At 37.4% G+C, this 24,091-nt stretch overlaps 1 protein-coding gene across 1 annotated transcript in view; it reads left to right on the forward strand.

Moving 5' to 3' along the window:
• The window catches only part of LOC108794347 (sciellin-like), a 102,350-nt gene that overhangs the window by 61,834 nt on the left and 16,425 nt on the right, over nucleotides 1-24,091 (forward strand). The window contains exons 2-8 of the mRNA XM_018565375.1: nucleotides 12,379-12,426; nucleotides 13,653-13,779; nucleotides 14,780-14,842; nucleotides 15,618-15,683; nucleotides 20,250-20,315; nucleotides 21,950-21,973; nucleotides 22,076-22,138. Of these exons, the coding sequence (XP_018420877.1) occupies nucleotides 12,379-12,426; nucleotides 13,653-13,779; nucleotides 14,780-14,842; nucleotides 15,618-15,683; nucleotides 20,250-20,315; nucleotides 21,950-21,973; nucleotides 22,076-22,138 (457 nt within the window). The remainder of the gene's footprint in view (nucleotides 1-12,378; nucleotides 12,427-13,652; nucleotides 13,780-14,779; nucleotides 14,843-15,617; nucleotides 15,684-20,249; nucleotides 20,316-21,949; nucleotides 21,974-22,075; nucleotides 22,139-24,091) is intronic.

Below are 24,091 nucleotides of genomic sequence, written 5' to 3' on the forward strand. Positions count from 1 at the left end.
ATCGGTTGCTAAATTTCGAGTTATAAGGCGCCTCATATGCAGCCCTTGAGAAAACCAAAGGGCCAGGATTACTAGAGGAAATAATGATAAGTGACTGTGGACATGCTACAGGTTTGGTTGGGGGCTGAGGATATGCAAAATACATTGAGAGACTGGGGACATGTTACTTGAGGCCAGTAGAAATCACTGACATTTGCCCTTTATAAATCAATGATCCCACTCCCAATATTGACTACTGGGGTCAGAGGGCCATAGAGCAAATCCAAAGAGCCGCATTTGGCCCTAAGCCGCAGGTCGGGCACCAGGGTTTTAGGGGAATGTATACATTTTACAGATGTAATGCCAATAGCTACAGTAAACTAGAATTTTGTTTTGGCAACAACTAAGAATATGTATAATAATGACATTCTAATACTGTTTGTAAGCAGACAATGTGTAGAATATGTGTTTTAATGGTTTTCTATGAACCTCATTTTTACATATGTATGTGAAAATATATAGGCTAAACAAGTATGAAATAAATACTCATAGAGCCATTTAGTAATAAAATGCAAGCATTACCTATTTGATTGTAGATAAAAACAAACATCGTTAAAGTGCAAATACAAGATGTGCACAATTGAAGGCAATGTGTGGATGTGCAGGTGCAAAAACTATGGGATATTTATGCTCATTATTTCAAAACTGATATCTGCCAAGAATTCTACTCTTTCTGTAGGCCAGAAAACTTGTTTTTGTTTTATTATTTACTAAACATCAAATTATTTACTAAACATCAAAGAGTCCATCTACGTTCAAGGAATATTCAATGGTAGTCTTAGAAGAAGTAGACCTGGCTTAGTACATGATGTTCCTCCTTATCAGTTGCTATATTAATAGCGATAGGTATGTGCTTTGTGACATGTTCCTTTGTATCACAATCCAGTTTATCCGTGAGTCACATAACAGGTATCTCCAGTGTATAACACACAGATTGTAAGCCCTCACGGGCAGGGCCCTCCTTACCATCTTGTCTTGAATTGCATTGTAATTGTAATGTCTTCCTTACATTGTAAAGTGCGGCGCAAACTGTTGGCGCTATATAAATCCTGTATAATAATATAATGTGAGAAATTACGTTTTTTTTAACACCATTACCTATACTTTCTCACTGGTTGTCATAGACTGGGGAGGGCCAAACAGCCAGCTTATGAACATTTATGAACCTCTTTGGTCTACCCATGGAGTTTTGTTGCCAATGATGGGGAAGGGTATAAATATTTGGGGCCACCTTGACAGAGGCTGTTTGTCATTTGTCCACCCTAGGCTCCGGGCAGCTGTACTAGTTCTGTTGACCTGCTAGGCCTGATGCCTAGGTGGGGCCTACATGTGTACTAAACCAAGGAGCTGGAATTGGGTCTAAAGCCTGCCCTCAGTATAAGGGGAGCTTTGTTCACAAGGAAGTGCTAGGAGCAAGGTTCTGCTGCTGGACAGATCTTGGACAGCTGTGTGATGCTGGAGCCTTGCAGGCAACTTGATAACTCACTTGGGAAAATGGCTGGTGGCTACTCAACAGCAAAGGTACAGCTACATTACAGAAATGCCGGTCTTAGTTTAAATGCCCTCATTCTGTAAGGCCAGAAGTTTAGGCAGGAGTCTTTGTGGATCTGTGCTCTGGGTATCTGGAGCCCTTAACCCTCTCTCCATCTGAGCATTATGCTGAATAAAATCTTTTAAACACCTTAAAATGACTTGCATTCACACCCCACAACTGGCCAAATAAGTGAAGCCCATTGTTAGAGTTTATATACCCATTAATTATAGAACTCATATAACTCCAGGGCTAAAACCCCTTTCAGCTTTTTATTGCTGTCTGTGTTCCAGTTGAAGATTTTTCCCCAGTACCTGTCTGGTGAAACAGTTGTCATGGTAACAGTATTACAATATCTCTTTTCGAGTGGGTACCACAGCAGTTTTATAAGACTTGCACTTGCACATCAGCATATATCTGGTGTCCTAGATTTCTGAAAGCATGAAGCAGTTGTGTTCCTTGGTACTCCACAGCCTTGTATTGTTTTCAGATTCAGCAGGAAAAAATGAATGACTTTCAAAGGGATGCTTTGTAACACAAACCTGTAAAAGATCATCTTAAGAAACATTATACTTCCTAGTTATGTACAGGAGATAGAATATTTATGGACAGCATAATGGTGTAGAGGTTACTGCTTCTACCTTGCAGCACTAGGGGTCCCTGGTTTGAATCCCGACCAAATCAATATCTGCAAGGCGTTTGCATGTTCCTCCGGTGCTCGTGTGGGTTTCCTCTGGGTACTCTGGTTTCCTCCCGCACTCAAACACATGCTGGTAGGTTAATTGGCTCCTGTCTAAATTGGCCCTTGTGTGCATGCATGTGAGATAGGGACCTTTGATTGTAATCTCTTTAAGGGCAGGACTGATGTGAGTGTGTGCTGTGTAAATTGTCAGCGCTATATAAATACCTGTAATAAATTAAAAATATTAGGAAATAATATAGAGATTTTGTTGGCAGGATTATTAAATTGGACCCTAAATTGGCAGGATAATTTTTTCTTTTAATCTAACATCTACTGTATGAATGTCCTGGGTGGTGTAAGGAGATTCATTGGGTTATAGAAAGCAACCACAATATTATTGAGCTATAGTGAGGCAAAATATGTACCAAACGAAAAGAAGCAGAATCAAAATGATCATGTTTTATCATGTCCTGCCCTACTTATGAAATAGCACAAGAAAAAGGTTTCCAACTTTCCATTATATAAAATGTGTTAGTTTGTGAACTAAACATTTCTTCATGAAACGTGTTTCTACAGGTCTCAGTATGGCCATACACATGGCAAATTTCAGTCACTTTTAACCACTTTATATCCAGAGGGAATCACAAATAAAAATGAAAGAAATTGCAAGTAATATACCATCCCCAAGTCAGAATTTGGTTGATTTCGAAGTCAAAACCAGGTAATAAATTGACAACTTCAAAAAAATGGGAAACGGCAACTGAAATAAAATAGACTCAAAATGGGAAAAAAAACGGCAGCAATCTTATAGGAAGCAACCTGATTTTTCCGCCTTCGTTGATCAGGTTCATTTCAATCTCTGGATTTTTAAGTGTTTGATTGCTTTGCAATTTTTGAAATAAAATGTATTAAAAATGTAATAACTTGATCAAGAGTGCACAAGAGTACACAAGAGTACACATACACATAAATAGGTAGGTGTCCAATCTGACTCAGAGTTTGAGGTCACATTCTTATTAGAACTGCCCATTTTCACGTTAGGTTAAATCTAACTGATTCTGTTGTGTAATTAGCCAAGTTTCAGGTCAAGCAGCGGACAATCTCAATGAACATACAATATTCCCAATAAGAGCATTGTACAAATGCATCAACCATTTTAGCTGTTTAATATCCAAAGTATGTCTGCTGCCTCTTTAAAACTGTAAGTCCCCAATAACAAAGTCAAGTTTAAAACAACCTACTCCTTGGAGGGCTACACTTGTATTGCATTTGTTGATGTGTTATATACCAATAAAAATCATTTGCTAAAAAAACCCAAAAACAACCTACTCTAAGTGGGTTTTGTATGAGCAGCTAATAGGTCTTAGTATTAATGAGAAAAGATCTGAGAGGTGCCCATTTTCTAAATGGTAACATTTATTATTACATTTAATTTTTTTTAACATTACAACATGTGCTCAATAAATGGACTGTTTATTTGGCTGATTGCTACTATCCACAGTGATTTTATTTTCACATTACATACTTTTCCCAGTTGAAAAATTAAGTCTGATTTTTGTCACTCTGAAATGTTTCTGTGTGTTTGATTGATCTTCCTCCTTACACAGTAATTAACAAGTCAGAATGTTTTCAAAATAAAAGTCCAGGAGCATCTTTGAGGACAACTGAATGGAAGAACGATGTACGCTAACATTACACACTTGGGTGAAGCTGACAATACCCAGTAAGCAAGCAAGCAAGTTTTCGTTAATGTACGAGTTTCAACCAATTGGCTCCAATCATCTCACCCACCTGTTTCACCAATTAGTTGAAACTCACACATTAGCAAAATCATGTTTGCATACTCGGTATTTTCAGCTTCAGCCATGTGTGTAATATCAGAGAAGTGTATATTGCTCTTCTGTGAAGAATGCTAAACTTCCTCAGCATGGAAAAATAATACCTGTTCTGGTACAATAATTTTTGTGTTTCTGTGAAGTACAACTTCATATAATGTTTTGAGGTCCCTTATTCTCATTTGTTCCTTGATTTCAAACTGCCACAAATTCTCTCAAAAGTTAGGGTATGTACTCCTGTTTCTGGGTCGACAAAGTGGTACTTATGATTGATGTTGAAGTGGTCGAATCCTCTCTCCACTAGTTCACTGAAACCTTATGGCTCCACAAATCAGAATAGTGAGTGGACCCCACTTTAATGTTCTCGATTATATGATGTAGGAGGGTAGTTAGGGATCTGCTGGGGATTTGAATGAGGAAGCATTCACCAATCTGAAAATGCCCCCAAAGCCCCACTATTGTGTCATATATGTCACTTCATGACATGAAGTGACATATATGACAGTGACACTTCATCACTTCAGGTCACTTCATGACCTGCCTTCTTTCCCCCTCATGTCATCAGTCATCCTATTTTCTTCTTGGCCTTCTCACACATTTCTATGATTCACCCTGGCCTTATGAAATTCCTCCTGTCTACTGCAGTCGTGTGACTCATCTTCAGTTGGTTCTCACACCATGCTAGGAATGTTAACTCTTTGCACCAACAATATAAAGTGGTACCTCGGTTCACGAACGCTTCTGTTCGCGAACAACTTGGTTCGCGAACAGGAAGTTCAGCAAAATTTTGCTTACATTCGCGAACTCCGCATCGGGTGACGAACACAACCGCAGCCATCTTCCCTGTTCTGACACATGGTTGTGGCTTCCTCTAGTCGAGATTGCGGTCTGATCACAGTTTGATTTGGTTCGCGACCAATTCGGTTCAACTAATTAAGTTTGTGAATTAAGGTACCACTGTATAAGCTTCACTGCTGTGATAAAGGTTATCCTGCTTCCCTTAATCCATTTGTCCACTTTCATTTTCGCAATGGACCTGCACCTCCTCAAGTTAAACTTTCACATGGGAGCTTTTTTGAAGTATAAAGTACAACTGTTCTACCAGACAGAAAGTAAAGGAATCTTTCCAACGTAGCCTCTGACTGCATAAAAACCTAACCGTAGTTCTAATCCTTTCCCACACTATTCAAAACTAAAAAAAAAAAGGTTGGGTTATAGTTACACTTTAAGTGCAAATGGCACAAACTTCTTTACTAAGCAAATCATTTAAACACCATACACCATAACCAGGCTGCTCATGGTCTATGGGTTGCTTTACTATCCACGCAGCTCCTCATAACCTTTCCTGATGTAAGTCCAGTATTTTTTTAATCACTTATATCATTTTTTTTCTGTCCAACTGTCTAATTTTTAATTCTTAGTTTAAATTCTAAATTTAGGTCTAATTTTGTGAGAGCAGACAAAGATATTTGTTCCTGACACCACAGTCAGGTCATGGACCCCTATGCAGACTACACAGCAGAGTCTTGTCTAGGTTCTACCCCAACCTGTGACTAGACAATGAAGGAACTTCAGCACACTGATGGGGTCATCCCTATGACCGTCAGCATTATGCAAAGCAATAGAGCCTTGATTGGAGTGCTGACCATACCGTGTTCAGCCTCCATGATGGTGTGCAGGGGTTTACAGTAGGCTTATATCAAGACAGATTTAGGTTAAAATGCTCCGCAGGGTACCTGCTACAGTGGAGCTGTGCCATGCAGGTGTTGTTGATTTTCTTCCATTTTGAGGCAATGTATATCATTATATATGCAACTTCAATATAGTTCTAACATATAGGGCCTTGTTCCAGTTTCATTGGCTTAATGATGTAAAATGCTTATTACATATTGGGAACTGCAAAGCCAAATCATATTTAAAGCTTCCCATGTATCATGATTGGATCCACTTTTGTCTATAGAGAGTAACTGGTCTTTATTGTCATTTACTCTATGTTTACTTTATTGTCATTCACCACTGCTGTAATATGTTTTGTGTATATTGTAAGGCCTGTATGTCTTGACTTTTATATGCCTGAATGGATTTAGGAAAAACAAACAGATTTTTTAAAGAATTTTTCATTTCACTAATTTGGCAATATGCAACTTTTTGTTTTGATGGTCATTGAATCCATAAGTATGTGCATATAATTTATTAAGTACTTTGAGAACAAAATATTCCCTGATTAATACAATGTGGTTTAATTAAGTGAGCTGTTCTCGGTAGAACAGGGTGGATTACGGGAGTACACTGAGTAATTAGATGAGATACTGAGTTCAATATAAGGGCAGGGTCTTAGTAGTTCTATTCAGGTAGAGAATGAAGAAACTGGAATAAATATTTGCATAAAGGAGAGGTACACTTGCAATGACAAGAGCAGCAGCAGCATGCTGATGTGATTTTTAGTGAAAGGTTGTAGAGGTCCACTTTAAATGAAGTATAAACCTTGATTTGATCCATGATGATGTGGTGACCTGTAAATATTGTCTCTTATAACAATGTTTTGGCACAGGGTCTTTTGGTTTCTTTTGGGACACCTCACAACAGTCAGACTGGTTATTTTGTTTTCCTTTAAAAATGGCCACGGTGTTAAAGCTGATCTATACTCAATCAACCTTTTCCTTAAAGGAAATTTTACTTTTGGTGAAGTTGTTTAAATAAACCCCCACACCCCTGGGTGCAGCCTGTCTCATAAATTGCTTACCTTTCTCTTTGTGATTTTTATTGTGTGGTCCTGCCCAGCATTGCATAGCCTTTGCACACATGCTTTGCTACCTAATTCATTTCTAGGAATGAGCCGCACTCCAGTGGATGGCTAGAGGCTGCCATGAGTATGTATGCGGTTTGCATCCACTTTCAATGTCTTATGATGGATTGTCTATCTGCCCTGTTTCTAGCTATCCTCTCTTTTTAGCTAGCCCTCTTTGTCTAATTCCTTTGGCTTTAGGAAACTAGAGAAAGTAACAAAAAAATTGGAATAGTATCCTTTTATGGTTTCATTTCAATGCTAGTAATGTGCAGTATACTATACCAGTTGTTACAGTGTTGAGTTCAAGTATCAATTACTCAGAGCCATTCTTTGCATTTGTTACATTTTCATTTATCAGTAAGATAACAAGTCTTACCATAGAATAACATGATAGCTGCATGGTGAGCAGAGTGATTGGCACTACTGCCATCCAGCCATATTTAGGTCATAGAATTGAATATAAAACCAAAGCATACTGTTCCGTTGATATGGACTCTTCAGGTTTATGTGGGTGTCGTCCTTTTTGTGTTTTATGATGGCAGGCACCATAAATAAGGCATAGATGATATTGGAATATGTTTTTTGTAAAACATTGAAAAACAGGTTACCACTGGCTAGTAAAAAAAGGAAAACCTACATTTTGTAGCTAATATACTTAAATCATTATGTAATCTAAGGCTACATAAGTGCCTAAGTGAAATATATTTGGAAGGTTTCTAACTAGTGAATTTAAAACTGTCTACACACATACGAGTCTGATTGTACAGTCTCTTTTAGATTAACCTACAATTGTGCCAAGTAAAGGCAATCATCCCAATTAAAATGCGACCAGGTGTGCCCCTGCACTATATTGCAGCATTGCTAAAGTTTAGTAATTTTGTTTAGGGTGGGGGGTGGGAAGAGAGACACAGCGCCAAACACATTAGATATGTGTAATGGTGTAAAAATCTTCTCCTCACTGTGAGTGAGAGGAGTCTATCAGCTGTAAGAAGTTGCGCTGTTGTTTCCTATTAGTATATCCCAATAAGTTTGCTATGGTGTATTTCCAAAAGAAAAAAAAATGACTAAACTTCAGCTGTAAACATATTGCACAATCAATTGTAATTTGTATGATCATTTTAAGGGAATTTAACTAAACTTAGTTACCATGCCCCCTCCAATTATAAGATTTCATTATTCTTCCTACATAACATTTGCTGGACAAATAAGCGCTTTCTTGGGGGCATATCTTCTGCTATAGCGATGCGACTACTAGTTGTACTGCATTTTAAGAATAATCTTGTTTTTCCCTCTTGTCAATATAGCCTGTTCTTAGGTATAATATGCAATTCATATTCAAAGTTAGTATTTAGTGTGCGTGTAACGTCAAAGCCCTAACATAAGTTGTACAGATTTCTATTACAGCAGTATAATCTTTAAAGGGTTAGATAAAGAAATAAATATATTATTTACTTGGAAGTAAATAAGGCAGAGAGTAGCTGCCATGTATTATTTATTTGATGATAGCTAAGTAAGTTTGGAGCAGTGGACACCCACAGCAAACAGAGTTAGTCTTAAAGTGTATCTAACTCCCCAAAACATTACTTTCAGACCACAAGAAGTTACAAGAACACAAGGTTTAGGACAGGATTAACAGATATGTTCCTCGCAGAGAATATCCTTAGCCTGAAAAAAAAACAAAAAACGAATACAGTCACCTCATCTAAGAACTGTAATATATTACATTTTTTGTTCCTGGGTTTAGATACAGTATATTTAAAAAAACTAAACCAATAAGGGACCACTTCCGTGTTGGTACACATTGCACATTGTTTTTGAACTACCTAATATAGGTCAAGGATTTATTTTTCATATAAAGGCAAATAGGCAAGCTGTATATAGGATTTCTATAAACTAGTAATGTGGGATTAACCAGTTAAGAAACCCTGATCAAGATTATTGTATTGGGTCCAATCCATTACTGTGTAAGGATCATGCCACCAAACATGAAGGGTTATCTAGGATATTGCAGCAGTAACAGGAGTAGCAGAGATGATGAATTGGTGAACATACACCTGTGCGGTCTGTCCAGTGACCAACATGTGACTGTACACAGGGTGTTCCCATCCAGCATATTAAGATGTGGAACTTGTCAAGCCACCCAGATGCTGACCTCCCCAAACAGACAACTAGATCTAATTGTATTGCGATAGACATTTGAATTAATAGGAATCAACCGGGTAATGCCCTTATTTCTGGTTACCACCCTGGCTCAACTACCATGGAATAGATGCAATAGATAATCTGAATTGTCTATTATATAATGTCACATGCCTATAGACATGTGATTCATGTCACTGCTCAGAAATCCAGGCTAGATATAAAAAAAAAGAATGTGGTGGGAGCACCCCCCTACCTGGACCAGTACAAATATGATATGTTGGTCTGTTGGGCCTAAATGGAAATATTTCACTATTCAGATTTTATTTAGAGTAGGACTCACAGTCAGTGACATATGCTGGCCGTTATATCTGCTCCCCATTCCGACCTGTGATTATAGCACCTGCCAGAGGAAAGTCTTCAAGCACCAACTTTTGCAGATCTAAGATATCACATGACTATTCTGACTTTAAGGAAGATGATGCTGTAAGTTATTAAAATGTGTGTCACAATAAACCATTCCCTTTAGCAACACCCACTTTTACCATGGCCCTCCAATCACTGTAGGCATGAGTGGATTTAGAATTGAAAAGCCACACCATTCAAGTCCAAATATGGGTTTATTCCAATAACCAATAGTTTGCAAAGTCAGCATGTTTCAGGGGCTGTACCTCTACCTCCTTCATCTAGGTTGCTTGAACCATCTGCTGCTGAATTGCTGTTTACAATAATTTCAATAATATCCCACAGTAGATATTACATTGTTCCTAAGCTTTGATAAAGGGTGCAGAGGTAAGGCCCCAAAACACTTTGGTTTTGCAAATATTGGATTAAACTTGTTTTTGGATTTATATATTAACTTAAATTCTAAATTCACTCACCACAACCAAATGTAATCATGGAAACCCTGTGGTGTGTGGTTATTTCCTTATTAAGTAGAAGCTGCCAGCCCAATATTCAGATTCTCTACATTTACAATAATATCATACTTTTGGATGACAACAATAATATACATTAAACATGTAAATAATCTTCAATATTTTACTTGAACCCTGAAGATTCTTTATATGTTTACTTTATATTATTGTTTTTATCCAATATTATGGTAATGTTGTAAATGTAGAGAATCTACAATCACCATGGCACATATTTTACAATGTGTTTGGTCTACAGCAGACAGTTACTACCATGAATGGGCCAGTTGGTTGTGTTTGTTCCCAGAGCAATGTTTCCCAGTTTTCCCCTTCTAGATAATCATGATAACAAAGCATGTGTTGTCTTTTTTTCTATATTGCACCATTGGCGAGATTTCTTTTTACTTCCTTTCTCAGAAGCACAGTGGGAAGTGAGTGGAAATCTTACCTTAGACAGTTGTCATCCCCACTGGATGTTTACCATTCATCTTCTTTTCTGGTCACAAGTTCTCTATTTATTTATCCCTGTCTGTCCAGGTAATAATGATGATCATGACAAATAAAAAGGCTGAATCTCACCAGCAGGGATACAGACAGCAATAAAAACATGAAAAGGGTTCTTACTGTTCCTTATTCCTTGCATAACTGAAAATGCATTTTTTTTAGAGATACATTTTGCTGTGACATATTAACAAAATGACACTAAATGCGGAAGTTAAATCTTAAAATTGTATTCAAGTACCGTAACTATTAACAAAAATGTATCTTATTTGTGTATAACTCTGGTGTAGATCCTCAAATCATCTCTGAATTGGTGCTTTCTGGAGGGGGGCTACTTTTGTTCCCTAAGGTCCCTGTGTGTGTTGTGAACTAGTCACCGCTCCAAGCTCACTCCTGTGATGAACTTCAATCTTGCATTTAGTTTACTAATTTGTATTAAGATTGTAGTTCATTACGGACTAATTTTTGTTAATAGCAAAGGTACTGTAATGCATTTTTAAGATTTAACTCCTGAGTTTAGTGTCACTTTAATGCTACAATCATTAGTAACAGTTGGGCTGTGGATGTTGCCAAATAATTTTTGCCACTGCATTGTTATGTAAGCTTTATACATAACATAATTTACTCAGGTCTCCCTGGAACCATACTAAATAAATGCTTTATGACTAACAGATGGTATCACTTCATACTTTCCTTGTGAACCAGATTAGCCTGTACTGCAGAGATTACACCTATACTACTGTCAATAAGAGCAGGCAAGACAAGGGCAAGGTTGGGAACCCTGCCCACGTTTCGTTTTGTCACATGACAGGATCAGCTGAGAGAAATATTTGGCAAGATGCAGTACAAGTACAACTGAAGAACCCGCCAGTTTCACTGTATGTCTCTACATATTTCAAAGGGGTGTGTTACCTTAGTCACCTTTATCTTTTACACTGCCGTGCTTTATGATCTAAATAAATGTCCTAATTATCTGGAAAGGTTGGTGATCTACAAAATGGTATGCTACTGTGGGCTACACTTTTCATTATGTTATTCTTTCCCCATAGTTTCAAATCATAGCTTTGTTTTGTTGGATTTAAACCAGAAGCTAAATAAGTTATGCACAAGGAAAAATGTATTTACTTACACTTATCTGTACTGAACTATAGTGGAATGCAATTACTGTATTGTAACTTTAAAAGAGGGCAAGCACAGTTGTCCAGGGTAGAGAGCAGAGAGAGGCCTTTTTATTATTATTGGCATATAATTGTATCATTGCAAAAGATGTGTTGAATGTGTTGAAAATGTAAAACGGGGCATTGAATAGCATTATACTTTTTTTTTGGAGGTGCTTACTTATATTCTGTGCTGAAGTATACAAGGGAGGTTGGGATATTGTACCTTGTAATTTGTCTTTGCCTTTAAAATGCATTGTATATATGGCATACTTAGTGAGACCATCGAATAAAATGATTATAGGAGATTAACATTGTAAAAGCCATAAAACTCTATCCTTGGGGATTGACCCAAGTAATATGGTCATGGCCCCCATACCCCCTAACAGTATACATAGACTAAACAACATATAGTGGGGTTTACAAGATGCTTTCAACACACAATGTACATAAAAATAAAATGTATTGAAACACTTCATAAAACCATCAAACAAAAATTAGAAACCCACAATTAAAAACAGGTTACTATCCCCTCATTTTACAAATTATATTTTTATGTACATTGTGTGTCGGAAGTGCCTGGTAAACCCCACTATATGTTTTTTGGTCTGGACTTACAATGTAGGCAACATACTGTATGTGATGTGTGATATCATAAATTAAATTATGAACTATTTATGAAATAATAAACTATTTACCAAAAAAGATTTATTAAATCATAAACTATTTAAAATGTACTCTAATTTACCAAAATGTTAATATCATTTTTTGTTTTCTTTTCTTTTTTGCCAGTTTCAGAAAATCTGTTCAGGAAGATGTCTACTTACAAATTTGGAAGTGGTAACGATTGAATTATACATTATTTGAGTAAAACCTATTTATTTACTTAATCTTTTTATAAGATATGTAATCTGCAGGTGCAGAAAATTAATCCACAGCAACTAAGAAGAAATCTGCTTTCTTTAGGGTTACTAGGTGATACCCATTAAGACAGTTTAGGTAAACATCATTTAGGTAAACACCATTGATTTGTGCATAGTGGTGCTAATTTATGAAAACTAGAGGTATTGCCCATAGCTACCAATCAAATTGCTGGATTACTTGATTATTTATTTAAACCAATTTGGTTGGTACAAAGCTATACTATAATTTTTTTTTACCATCAATTAGCAAATATGATGGGCAAAGTGTTGTAATGTCCACCATTCAGAGATTAAGAATATAGGATTCAAAGATTTAAAATATTTGTCTCAATAATGTAAGCTCCATGATAAACAGATTGGGAGTCCTCATACCTGGACTGATTTATCAAAGTGACTCATATAACAAATGTCTGTGTTGTCCTACATTCAATTATTATATTCAAATGTGCACTGCAAAATGGAATTTAGAGAATGACAGTTGTAGTTTGATTAATGCTATGAGACAAAAAAAAACAGAACCCTGATGTTCTGCTCCACGATTTGACAGACTGAAGCTGTGGTCAGTTGCTTTTTTTTATATCAGATTTAATGACACCATCCTTTTTTGGGTCCAGTTATCACCAGTGGTCAACTCTACATACTAGATCAAAAAGCCGAGGCACCACCAAATGTAGAAGAGTCCAAAGGAGTTTTTATTGGTAACAATAACATTCATGAGTCCATTCCCTAAGGGATTCCCATTGTGAATTACACTTGAAGCCCTGATGAAGGGAGCCTCTCTCTGGGCAGGTTAATAACACTTCCTAGACTCCAATTATGCAAATACAATCAACACCTGTTTGTGACTAAAAGATTATGTGGATTGGAGCAACATTCACCATATTTATTACCAGATAATTTTTTGTACAAGTCATTCTGAATTGAGAAAGCTGGTCGACCAGTGTAACGTCTTCAAGAAAAATACAGCAAGTCCAGTTGCCTTGACTTATTTTTTTACAGATATACCATGACCTGGATGAATGACAACCTTCACAGACACTTGATGTCATGTTCTAGGAAATACTCTTCAGGACTATACAAGCTTGCCTTAAAATGTAGCAAGTTATCTCAATTGTGTTTTTTCCTTTGTGGTGTTTCTGGCAGACCCTAAAAGTAATACCCTGGGATCTACGAACAGGCAGAATGTGATACAGGAGACAAACAAGAAAAGAACCTTACTAAAGGATAGTAGCTGGATAAAATCAAAGCCGGAAGAGGAAGAGGAAAAAATGTAAGAAAGTGTAACATTCAAATGTGATTAAGGTTTTTCCTATCCTAACATTCAGTAACTTTGCAAGTTGTGTTACTGAAATATAAGGATTTTATATTCAGCCTATTCAGTTATTCTGGGTGTAATAAAATTAGATGTCAGGGCTATGCATTATTGTCATTATTCTTCCCATGCTCTGCAATACATTTTAAACTAAGGGGCTTTTCATGAAGCAGCCGAAGGATCTAGCCGTAGCTTCGGCCGATTCTTCAGCTACCTTCGGCCCCAGGACCCCTTGGGTTCAGTAGAACCAAAGGGCTGCTCTACGGGATATTCACTATAGCCCGTACAGCTATCGAACTTGGCCGAGCGGCTCAGTGGAGCCGAAGGCATATGCCTCGGCTCGGCTGAGCCGCGCTAAGAGCCGAAGCTGGCCGAGCGGCCGGCCGACAGCCTGCTTTTGACAGCTGGGCGGAGCCAGCTGTGATCTTACGGCTGGCTCCGGCCACTTTCAGAGAACCTCCAGACAGTCTACCTCTCCCGGGCACTCCGGGAGTCTCCCGCTCCCGGCTGCCCAGGGGAGAAACACTGCTTTTTCTTTTATTTTTTATTCTGACCCGCCCCCAAAAATGTTTCCTTTTTTTGACGGTAGCAGAACCGCCGGCCAATAGAAAACTGTTGGGTGGAGCTAGCTGCCATTGCTAGCTCCACACAATCGTTTTCTATTTTATTTTTCACTTTTTTAACTATTTTTCTGTTCTGCTCGGTCCCTCTGAGGGACTTATATGTCATTATTTAAGTGCCACTCAGTTCAGGAGGAAGACCTGCCCTGTCCACTGCTGCCAAATTAAAAGATGAAAAAACCAGGCAAGACCCAAGATGGCTTCAGGAGGAGGAGGAGGAGGCTGGAGTTCTCCTTCAAGACTAAATATCCAGATTCTTGCATAATCCAAAATGTCACTGCTTCTTCAATGGGCGACCAATTTACAGAGCATGAATATTCTTGTCCCATACTTTACAGTAAAGAAGAAAACTTTGGGAGAAGTGTACTGAACAAATACAAATCCACGGAACACCTAGACAGGTAATGATAGCTCTTCTGGCCTGCCAATGCTGTTAATGCTCTAACAAAGTACAACTCAGTTATTTCTTGTCTTTTTTTTTCTATATAAATGTGAAGTGAAGCGAACAGGTCTGTTGTTGATGACACTCTGTTTACAACACTTAGGGATCTATTTATAAACAATCTGCAGAGCCATTTGCCCTGTGAATCTCTGTAAACGTTCATTATATGCAAATAGAAGCAAACATTTACTTTGTTAGTATAATTTTCTATTCAGGTTGAATGTAATGTAATACTGCATTATATCCCCTAGATGGAGCTAAGGAGCATATGAAATAAATACTTATATCCTTCGCTCCTCCCCGCCATCTAGGGGCCATAATGCAGTATTACATTACATTTACCCTGAAAAGAAAATATATTAACAAAGTTTATTTTTGCCTTTATTTGCACATAACAAACGTTTACAGAAATTCGAAGAGTGAATGGCTCTGTAGATTGTTTATAAATAGACCCGTTATAGATTTAATAACAATACACTAATATTAATAACAATAAACTACTGTATAATGAGAAAAAATCTGAGTGAAAGAAAAATTTTGTTTCTGTTGCCATGAGTGACCCATTGAATTCAGAGGTTTTCTAAAATACAGAACCTAGTTCTTTCTACAGCTGACCAGACATGGCCAACCTATATTCTACAAATCTTCTGTTGAAATAGACATGTACTGTACAAAAATTTTTGATTTGCCTGAATATCATATTATATGCTGGGCTGTTTACTTTTGTTTTCCAGGGACAATGATAAAGAAGAGAAGACACCCATACACAACAGGTTCAAGTCAGATGATGCTTTGGACAGGTATTGTTTGCGTGCATTATATTCAGTGTTTGTTAGGCTAATTCCTTAAATTGTGAGTTAGTACAGTGTCAGTTGAAATTGTAAGAATCCATAAGAGGGACACATCACCTGAAAAAAAGCAAAAAACAAACAAAGCCTGGGAATATACCAGAAATGGCTATATTTGTTTCAAAAGCAGCTTTCATTTTCCAAAGGCCCTGTACACTCTCATTCTTGGGCTGCATAATAGTGCTTGGAAAGTAACTTTACTCATCGTGAAAATGTTTTATCGTCATTGCCTCACAACTAGTATTTGCGCTGAAAAGCCACAGCTATCAGATAATGGAAGGTTCTTCTTTAAAGGAGAACTATGGGGTTTAAGGCTTTTCCCCATAATTCTCCTTAGGGTAACGGGAGGACACAAACTAGCGTCCTCCCGTCACCCTAAGCTACTGCTCGCGGTATACTGAGACGCCGCAGCTGAAGCGGATCCCGACAATTATGTCTGGATCCACCCAGCTGCGTGAGTGACAGCTGGCTCTGCCTATCTAAAGGCAGAGCCAGTTGTACCCGCCCCCTCCCCATCTGATCCGCCAGTCGGCGCTGGCAGATCGGAGCGGGAGGGGGGAATCCAGCCCCTCCCCTATCACAGCAGAGAGGCTTGACAGGATTGAGAGGTGAGCGAACGCCGGTATGTGTTCGCTCACTTCTCGACCTACTGAGCCGACCTGTGACAGTCTCACTGTCACAGGTCGGCTAGAACTATGACGTGAGAGAAAAGCACTCACCTCATAGTTCTCCCTTAAGCTCGCCAGCAACATTACAATCTGATTGTACAGTCTTCTTTAGATCTACCAACACCTATGAAGTGCAAGGGCCTTCCTAATCGGATACAGATTGATTGCATAGATTAGGTTGGATTTCATATTACATAGTCGACTGTATGGTCAGATTGCAAGTGTATGGAGGCCCAAAGGGCTAGGGTACAGGGGCATTTGCGAAACATTTACCATGCATTTGCCATGCATCATTTACTGGTATAAAGGAAAAAAATTAAAGCACAAAGCAGACTCTAGAGTGTTCTCTGACTAACATTAAAGTGACCCTGTCTTTATGAAAAACAAACTTTGAACAAAGGGCAGTCTGTAAATAAGACTTTTTTTTAACTTACCCTTCTGGTGGGCTTAAAACTTGAAGAGCTCTGCGTGCTGTTTCTATCTGATACTTTCCAATATTCCAATATTGTGTCCAATAGTGTTTCCAGTCTCCTGCTGGGCACTGTGGTTCCTCCTACAAGGACTAGCAATAGAGTTGTAGGTGGTCAGCAGGAGGAACTACAGCACCCGGCAGGGAAATTTCCAGGTGTATTGGGTAACTGCAGCACCCGAGCTCTTCAAGAGAGTGATTTATGAGCAACACCCCACAAAAGCCTCTGGGTTAATTGGATAACAGCAGCACACAGAGCTCAACAGAGTGAATTAAGAGTGGTACCCCACTATAAAGGTAAGGGAAGGCTTCTTGTTTTACAATCAACCTTATTTTACAGGGTCACTTAAAGCAACCTTTTCCTTTGCCAATGTATATCTCTGCCGAATGTAATTCCCTGGTTTAAAATCACTGAACAGACATTTTGTTCTATTTTGTACCCCGGGAGCCAGTTATTCCCCCATTGGGAGCCACCATTTTTTCTCTCTAACAGCAAAGGGAAGGTTAAGCCAAGCTGTCAATAATAGCATGTCAAAAACACCTTTTTTGGCTTTCTATGACGGCATTGAGTCACTGGTCTCTGCATATATCAGCAGCCAGGAATAGTGGTTAGAGATAGAGATGATGGCTTATCTTTTGACTTTTTTAATTTGCATATAAGTTACAGCACTGATTTGTCTGCATGTTTCAGGGTAAGAAAGAGTGTGTTTGAAACAGCTTATGGAGCGGATTATAAAAGTACCAATGTTTAGAAGCTTGGGGAATGGAAAGATTTCCTTTAATTAACTCATCTCCGAAGCCTGTATACACTAGTCTTAAGGTACCCAGAGACACGAGATGAGTGTTTGCCTGCTCTAGCTGATTCTTATATCTGTAGATAGAAGTAGACGGCAGCAGGTGATGGGGGCTCTCCAGAGAGTCAGCTATTGGCTGCATTAAATAATTCTAAAAGATCGCTACAGTGTCAGGTGGTGTCTACCGCCCTCATTTCTCTATAGCTAAAAGCTTGCACACTCAGCTGATCCAAGCTCACATGTTTCTAGCAGGATATTTAGAAAAATATGTCTTTAGGCGGTCAGTTTGTGTCAGCACTTCAAACCTCCATCTAAAGTCTATCACCAGCTTAACAGTATCATTGGAAGTAACGGAGTCTGCCAAAAAAGGAATTAGATCATACAAAGAAATTAAGGAATATTGCAAGAGTCCACAAAACAGAGAATCAACTGCACATTTTGGCCATTGTTGGTTGATAACTGTATTTCTACATAGGAAAGAGTAAACTAGGTTGTTTAAAAATAAAAAGCGTTCATGTGTTTTTAATGCATGTTATTGTGTATCTAAATCGTGAATAATTAAATCTGCATGCTCTTTACACTGGTTATTTAATATCATATATTCTTCTACTGACATGTAACATGACTTAATGATGTTAATATTGTAATCTAACATTATTAATTAATATTCTTTTATTTCTCACGCATCATACATTTAATGCATTCTTAAGCTCATTTCTTTTTTTGGGCGTTTACTTTTTAATAGCCAATAGTAGACATATTCTTATATACCTCATTATTACTATTATAGTCCTTCTTGGTAACACTCATTGCAAGTAATCAGTGAGTACTATCTACAAGGCTCAAAGAAATTAACTTTTTGCAGCACACACTTCTTGTTTTGCAGCAAAGCTGACACAACAAGAAGCAATGGTATATACCAGTTTGTATGAAACCTATGTGAGTCCCCTAGTCCAGGGAGACGTAAAGGCTTCATTGGTAATGTAGTGCAGAAAATGATGAAGTGCCAAATTCTGTCTGTTTTACACATTTTTCTTTATCTTACCCCTTGGGTGGTTCTACACATTCTATTATTTTTTTATATATAGTTTTAATAAAATTAAACATTTAATATTAAATTATTGCAAATATTGATGCACAGGTGGCTTTTGATTGTGCTATTGTAATCTCACCAAGGCTGTGATCAATTAGGCTGTGTAAATGCCTTAAAATAAACTATTAGATGCTCTCAGTAGAAATCTCCATACAGTTTCCTTGTTTGATGATAAATGAACAGACTTTTACTAAAAAGACTAAGCCAGTGGTGGTCAACCTAGTTAGGTATAGAGGTCCGCAACTGTGAACCCTGATTTCACCAAGGGGCCATACACAGTAGTCTGTAGGGAATGCCAGGGAAGGCTGTTTGGGACTGCAAACATACTACAAAAGCTGGTCAGAAGTTGCTACTAGTGTGGTTTGTGACTAGAGACATACAGCAGGAGACAGAGAATGTGGTTATGCTACAGGTATGGTTGGGGGGCACATGTTACGTAAGACTGCTATAGAATCACTTCAATCACAGCACCTTTACAAATCAATGTGCCAACTACTGGCTGCTGCAGGCCTTTGGTTGCAGATTGGGCACCAGTGCTCAAGGCTTTGCAAAGTCATTCATGGTACCTTTAGTAAAAATGTGTAAAGCCTGTGCAGTTGTAACGCTCCCTTACATGTTTCTCATTGGCAAGCATATCCTCTCTTTTCTTAACCTGCCATTTTAAATCAATTAGTAAGCAGCTCCAAAACTACCACATAGCTTGGAGCACTAGGCAGTTTCTGATGTGTTGCAGCCTGGTCTTGGATACTGATTTGAGGCAGATGACATTCAAAGGCAGTTGTTTATTGTAGCAGAAGAAACAAGCGAATCCAAGCACAGTGCTAGCTTTACAGCAGCATTGTAGCTTATTTCAAACAGGTGATCATCAGAGGAGAGGCCCCCCAATTCCTTAGCAGCATGGGAATGGAAGCCACAATGGTTTTACATTGTCTAGTTGAAAGTGAAAAATCTCCTCAAAATGTTTTATTTTATCCCACATAAAATGTCCACATTTATTGTTCCATTTGACCCACAGGAACCAGGCAATTACTTGTGCAGTCACAAGGCTGTAGAAGTTTACAGTCCATTAGTTTAGAATAATAGAAATCTATGCCAAGAGAAATATGGAGGTAACCATTGATGAACTCCATCTATGTAAATAGCTTGGCTGGCAAAGTGAACAGCCTATTTGTCTTTAGTAAATCAACCCCTGTGGGTTTCATTTCAGAGTCACAGAGCTGGACCATGTACGCAGATAAGGAATTCCAACTTCACTTGCTGTATGTTTGTTCCAAGCCAGAGACAGCCAAGGAAATAACATTTGTAGAAGATCTGCACAATTATGCAGTCACTGCATGACATTACAATAGTACAATCTACATTCTCTCACATAGAAAAGCCCTTACAATAAGTTGACAAAATCACAAATAATTTATTTATGAGTTTGGTACAGGATATTAATGAAATAATCAGTGACACCTTTATTAAAATTTATGGTAACATATTTTCCCACAGAATTTCATTGAGAAATACGTCTGAAAGAGGAAATAAATCTGCAACACTGGAAAGAATGCCCATGAGGTAGCCTTGCAAATCAAGGAGAGCTTAGCTATGCGTTTCACATAAATCTGTGGATTTTACGTTATTTTTATTTGACACAAATTACAAGCTTTATGCAGCTGGTTGTAGTGCTTGGCAAGGCTTCTCCCACATAGGCTTGATACTACTATATGGGAAAAACGATATATTCCTGATCATCCAAGTAACATTACCAATATTGGGATAGGGGTCCTGCTGTTGTGTAATAGAGGGCTGTGGGTGGTGAGGTGCCTTCCTTTAGATTACAGAGTGTCCTCAATTAAATGGGGAAATTTGCATTCCTCATGGGAATCTCCTATAATTTTTGTTACATGCTCAATAATAAGCCAACTTGCACCCTTTAGTAAAGTTCCAACAAATTTGTGGTATTTTATGATTAGATAAAAGAATGCTTGAGCAGATACCACATATTTTAATTGACTGCCATATTTAAAAGGGAATACGCTTGCTTGACCAGCTCAGTACCTTCTGAAATGAATGGTTCAATTAGCTTCCTGTTTCCAGTGAGCAACTCCCACTCACAAGCAATATGGCTGCATTTTTGCTTTGCCCTGCTTTATTGATTGATCGCTTGCTTGCTTAGCAATATGATTTGGCAATATCACAAATGTTATAAATATGCGTATGTACAACCATAAGGTGTTACATTTACAAACAATCAAACTGTTAATTGAAAACCACTTACAATGGTCATAGTTTTCCAGGCAGCTTCCAGCTGAAAACATACCTTAAACACTTCTAATTTTACCAATAAAAACTCTGTCTGCACAACCTAACTAACCTGATACTTGGTTATGGAGGCTTCTTTACATAACAAATTGTCTTAACAGTGATCAGTAACATCCAAATATCCAACTAATTATATTCTTAACTGACATCTAATGAACATACTAACCATTGCAATTTCAAATAAATGTAGTCAAATCATAATTGTTGTGCTGTAAAACATAGTTTATTCAGATATTTATTTTATAATATTTTGTTAATGTAGGTTAATCCAAAATGTAATCTCAGAAAAAATTAGAAAACGTATTTTCTGTCATATTAAATTCTCTAGGACAATTTATTTTTAAAGGACAGCCACATGAAAACAATTATTACATTATATAGGGATGGAGGTAGGGCTTGTCATGTTCCATATAATGCAGTTTTTAATGAGGTCCTGTCCAAGTCATGAGCTGTACCTGGAGGTCAGTTAGATGCTGAATATTTACATGCCTCATAGTCTTGATGGCTCATTGATTTGTCTTTTGCCATATAGGCATCTGAATGAGCATGTCATTAATATAACATTGCTTTTTTTTGCCCTCCTGCATGATCCAGATATTGGATGACATTTGGTCAATGCTCCAAAGATCAGATCACACCAATTTTATTTTGAAAAACTAGCTGCTCATCTAGAGTCTGTGTTTGTACAGCAAATATCAAAAAAGGTTATCTAAGCCCTTAAATTCGCTGATGTATTCCAAATCATCTACAGCAATGGAATCATTTTCAAGGCAAAATTGATAATTAGTTATAGTGACCCTTTGCTAATATTGAGCATTTATCTGCTGGCCCAGGTTTATATTTTACTACTTATATTACCTAATTCTTTCCCATCTTTTTTTACCCAGTGAGCCAGACCCCATCAACAAAAGGTAAGAAGGCATTTAATGATATACGCATTATTGCTATACTAATCTTTGGTTTTACTGTTATAGTTATTATAATTGTATTAAGAATACATATGATTAATTCAGCAGGCAATCTTGGGCTCCCAGTAACAAGACAACAACAACAACAACCACTGAAGAATCCAAAAGGTATTTATGCAAAGAATTTGTAATGTCTTGTCTATCACCTCTCTTATTTTTGCTATGGCGGAAAAGATCTAAAGGGCTAAAGATGTCTCCTCTAGGCAGTAGGTGTATCAATATCCTACTAGCATGTATGTCTATGGGCATCACCAGAACTGCTCTTATCTCAACACAATAACAAATTATCTGAAAAGCTTCATCCAGATAGAACATTAGCCGATCTCTTTTAAGAGATCTGTGCAGTGTGTCTTCAGAGATCTGCAAACTCTATTATACTTTATCTTCCTCTTCTTTCCATTAAGGGCACTAAGAATATATATTTATATATATTTAAGTTTTACAGGAAAATTAAAAGTTTGAATTGAACTCCAGCATCTCTGTATCTCCTCATCATTTGACATGTATTTTTTTTTTTACTAATGGTAACCCGAGCAAATGCTTAGTTAAAATTGACCAAATTTGTAACAGATTGCTGTCCAATTTGTTACAGGAGCTCTAATTGCTTAGCATTCTCTTTTTCTTGACCACTCCCCACAATGACATCAGCAAAGTCAAAGCTTGAAATTTAATCCTATGGCAATTCAATACTTTTTTCTCCTTGTATACATCATTTAACTTGTTTGGGATTTGTAATGTAGCAGTTAAGTGGTCATTTATTTTATATTCTTTCATTTCTATCCTAATACTGACATAACTTGATCATTTTACCATCCTGTCATAGAGTGTAAATGTCATGGAAACACAATAGCTGGGTCTGCAATCCCAATATTCACCTTTCTCCATTACACCTCCTACTCTGCAGCATCTCGTACTCAATGGGTCCCTTAACATAGTGATCTAGCTAAAGTGCATGCCCTCAGAGATTACTGTGACCTTTCCTGTCAGCACAAAGTAGTCCGTAAATCTCCTCTGCACTCATACTATTAATATTTCACTTAGGGAATTGGAAGCCCAAATGGTAAATAGTATATAAGTGATTTTATGTAAGGTTGGTAAAGATTTATATAGATACTACAGTCAGAAAACACAGAGACTCATTACTGAAAATAAATAATCACATTTACTTTTTTTGTTATATCAGTAGGAGTGAAGGGGATATAAAAATACACTATCATGCCAACATCAAATTAATATCTGGGTGGGAATTTTGACCTATTTAATACATAATGTTTTAAATGAAGTAGACAGATACATTGCTGTCAGACTCAGGGCTGGTGCAAGGATTTTTGCCTAAACAGGCGAAGCTGCATTTTTGCGCCCCCCACACGCCCTCAGACGGCTGCTTCAAATTGTTTTGGAAAAGGTTAGAAAAAAAAAATTCGGTTTCGGCCTTGTTTCTTTTTTGAAATTTTCATTTTGGTGCACCTCTAATATTTTTTTGAAAAACTTTTTTTAATTTAATTTTTTTACTTTTTTTAATTTTAATTTATCTGATTATCTTTTACTTTTTTTTAAATAATGTTTTTTTATCTTATTTGCTATATTTTTCTTATTATTTGTTACTTTTTTTATTTTTTAATCTTACTATCTTTTACTTTTTTATTATTTTAATTGTTATTTTTTTCTTATTTTTTCATAATTTTTATTAATTTTATAATGTTTTATCAAATTGTTTTAAATTTAATTTTAATTCTTTTCACTTTAACTTTATTGCTATCACACAGGAGCTAACAAGCCCCTGTGTGATAACATATGGAGATGAGGTTCTCTTTACTGAACTTGTCACCTCCAATACAGGAGTTTGAGTACAGCACTGAGCTGGAACTCCTGTGACAGCTGAGACGAAGGGCTGCCAGTGCAGCTCTCCCCTCACTGTCTCCTTAGAGCATCTCCGGCGGCAAGAAAGGTAAAGTATAGTGCCCACTTATGTTGGTGGTCAGTGGTTAATAGCCCCCATACACTGGAGGTCAGTGTAACAATGCCCCCTAACATTGATGGTCAATGTAAGATGAGCAAAAA

Source organism: Nanorana parkeri, unplaced genomic scaffold (assembly GCF_000935625.1).
Source record: "Nanorana parkeri isolate BGI_ZX_2015 unplaced genomic scaffold, ASM93562v1 scaffold838, whole genome shotgun sequence".
Lineage (NCBI taxonomy): Eukaryota > Metazoa > Chordata > Amphibia > Anura > Dicroglossidae > Nanorana > Nanorana parkeri.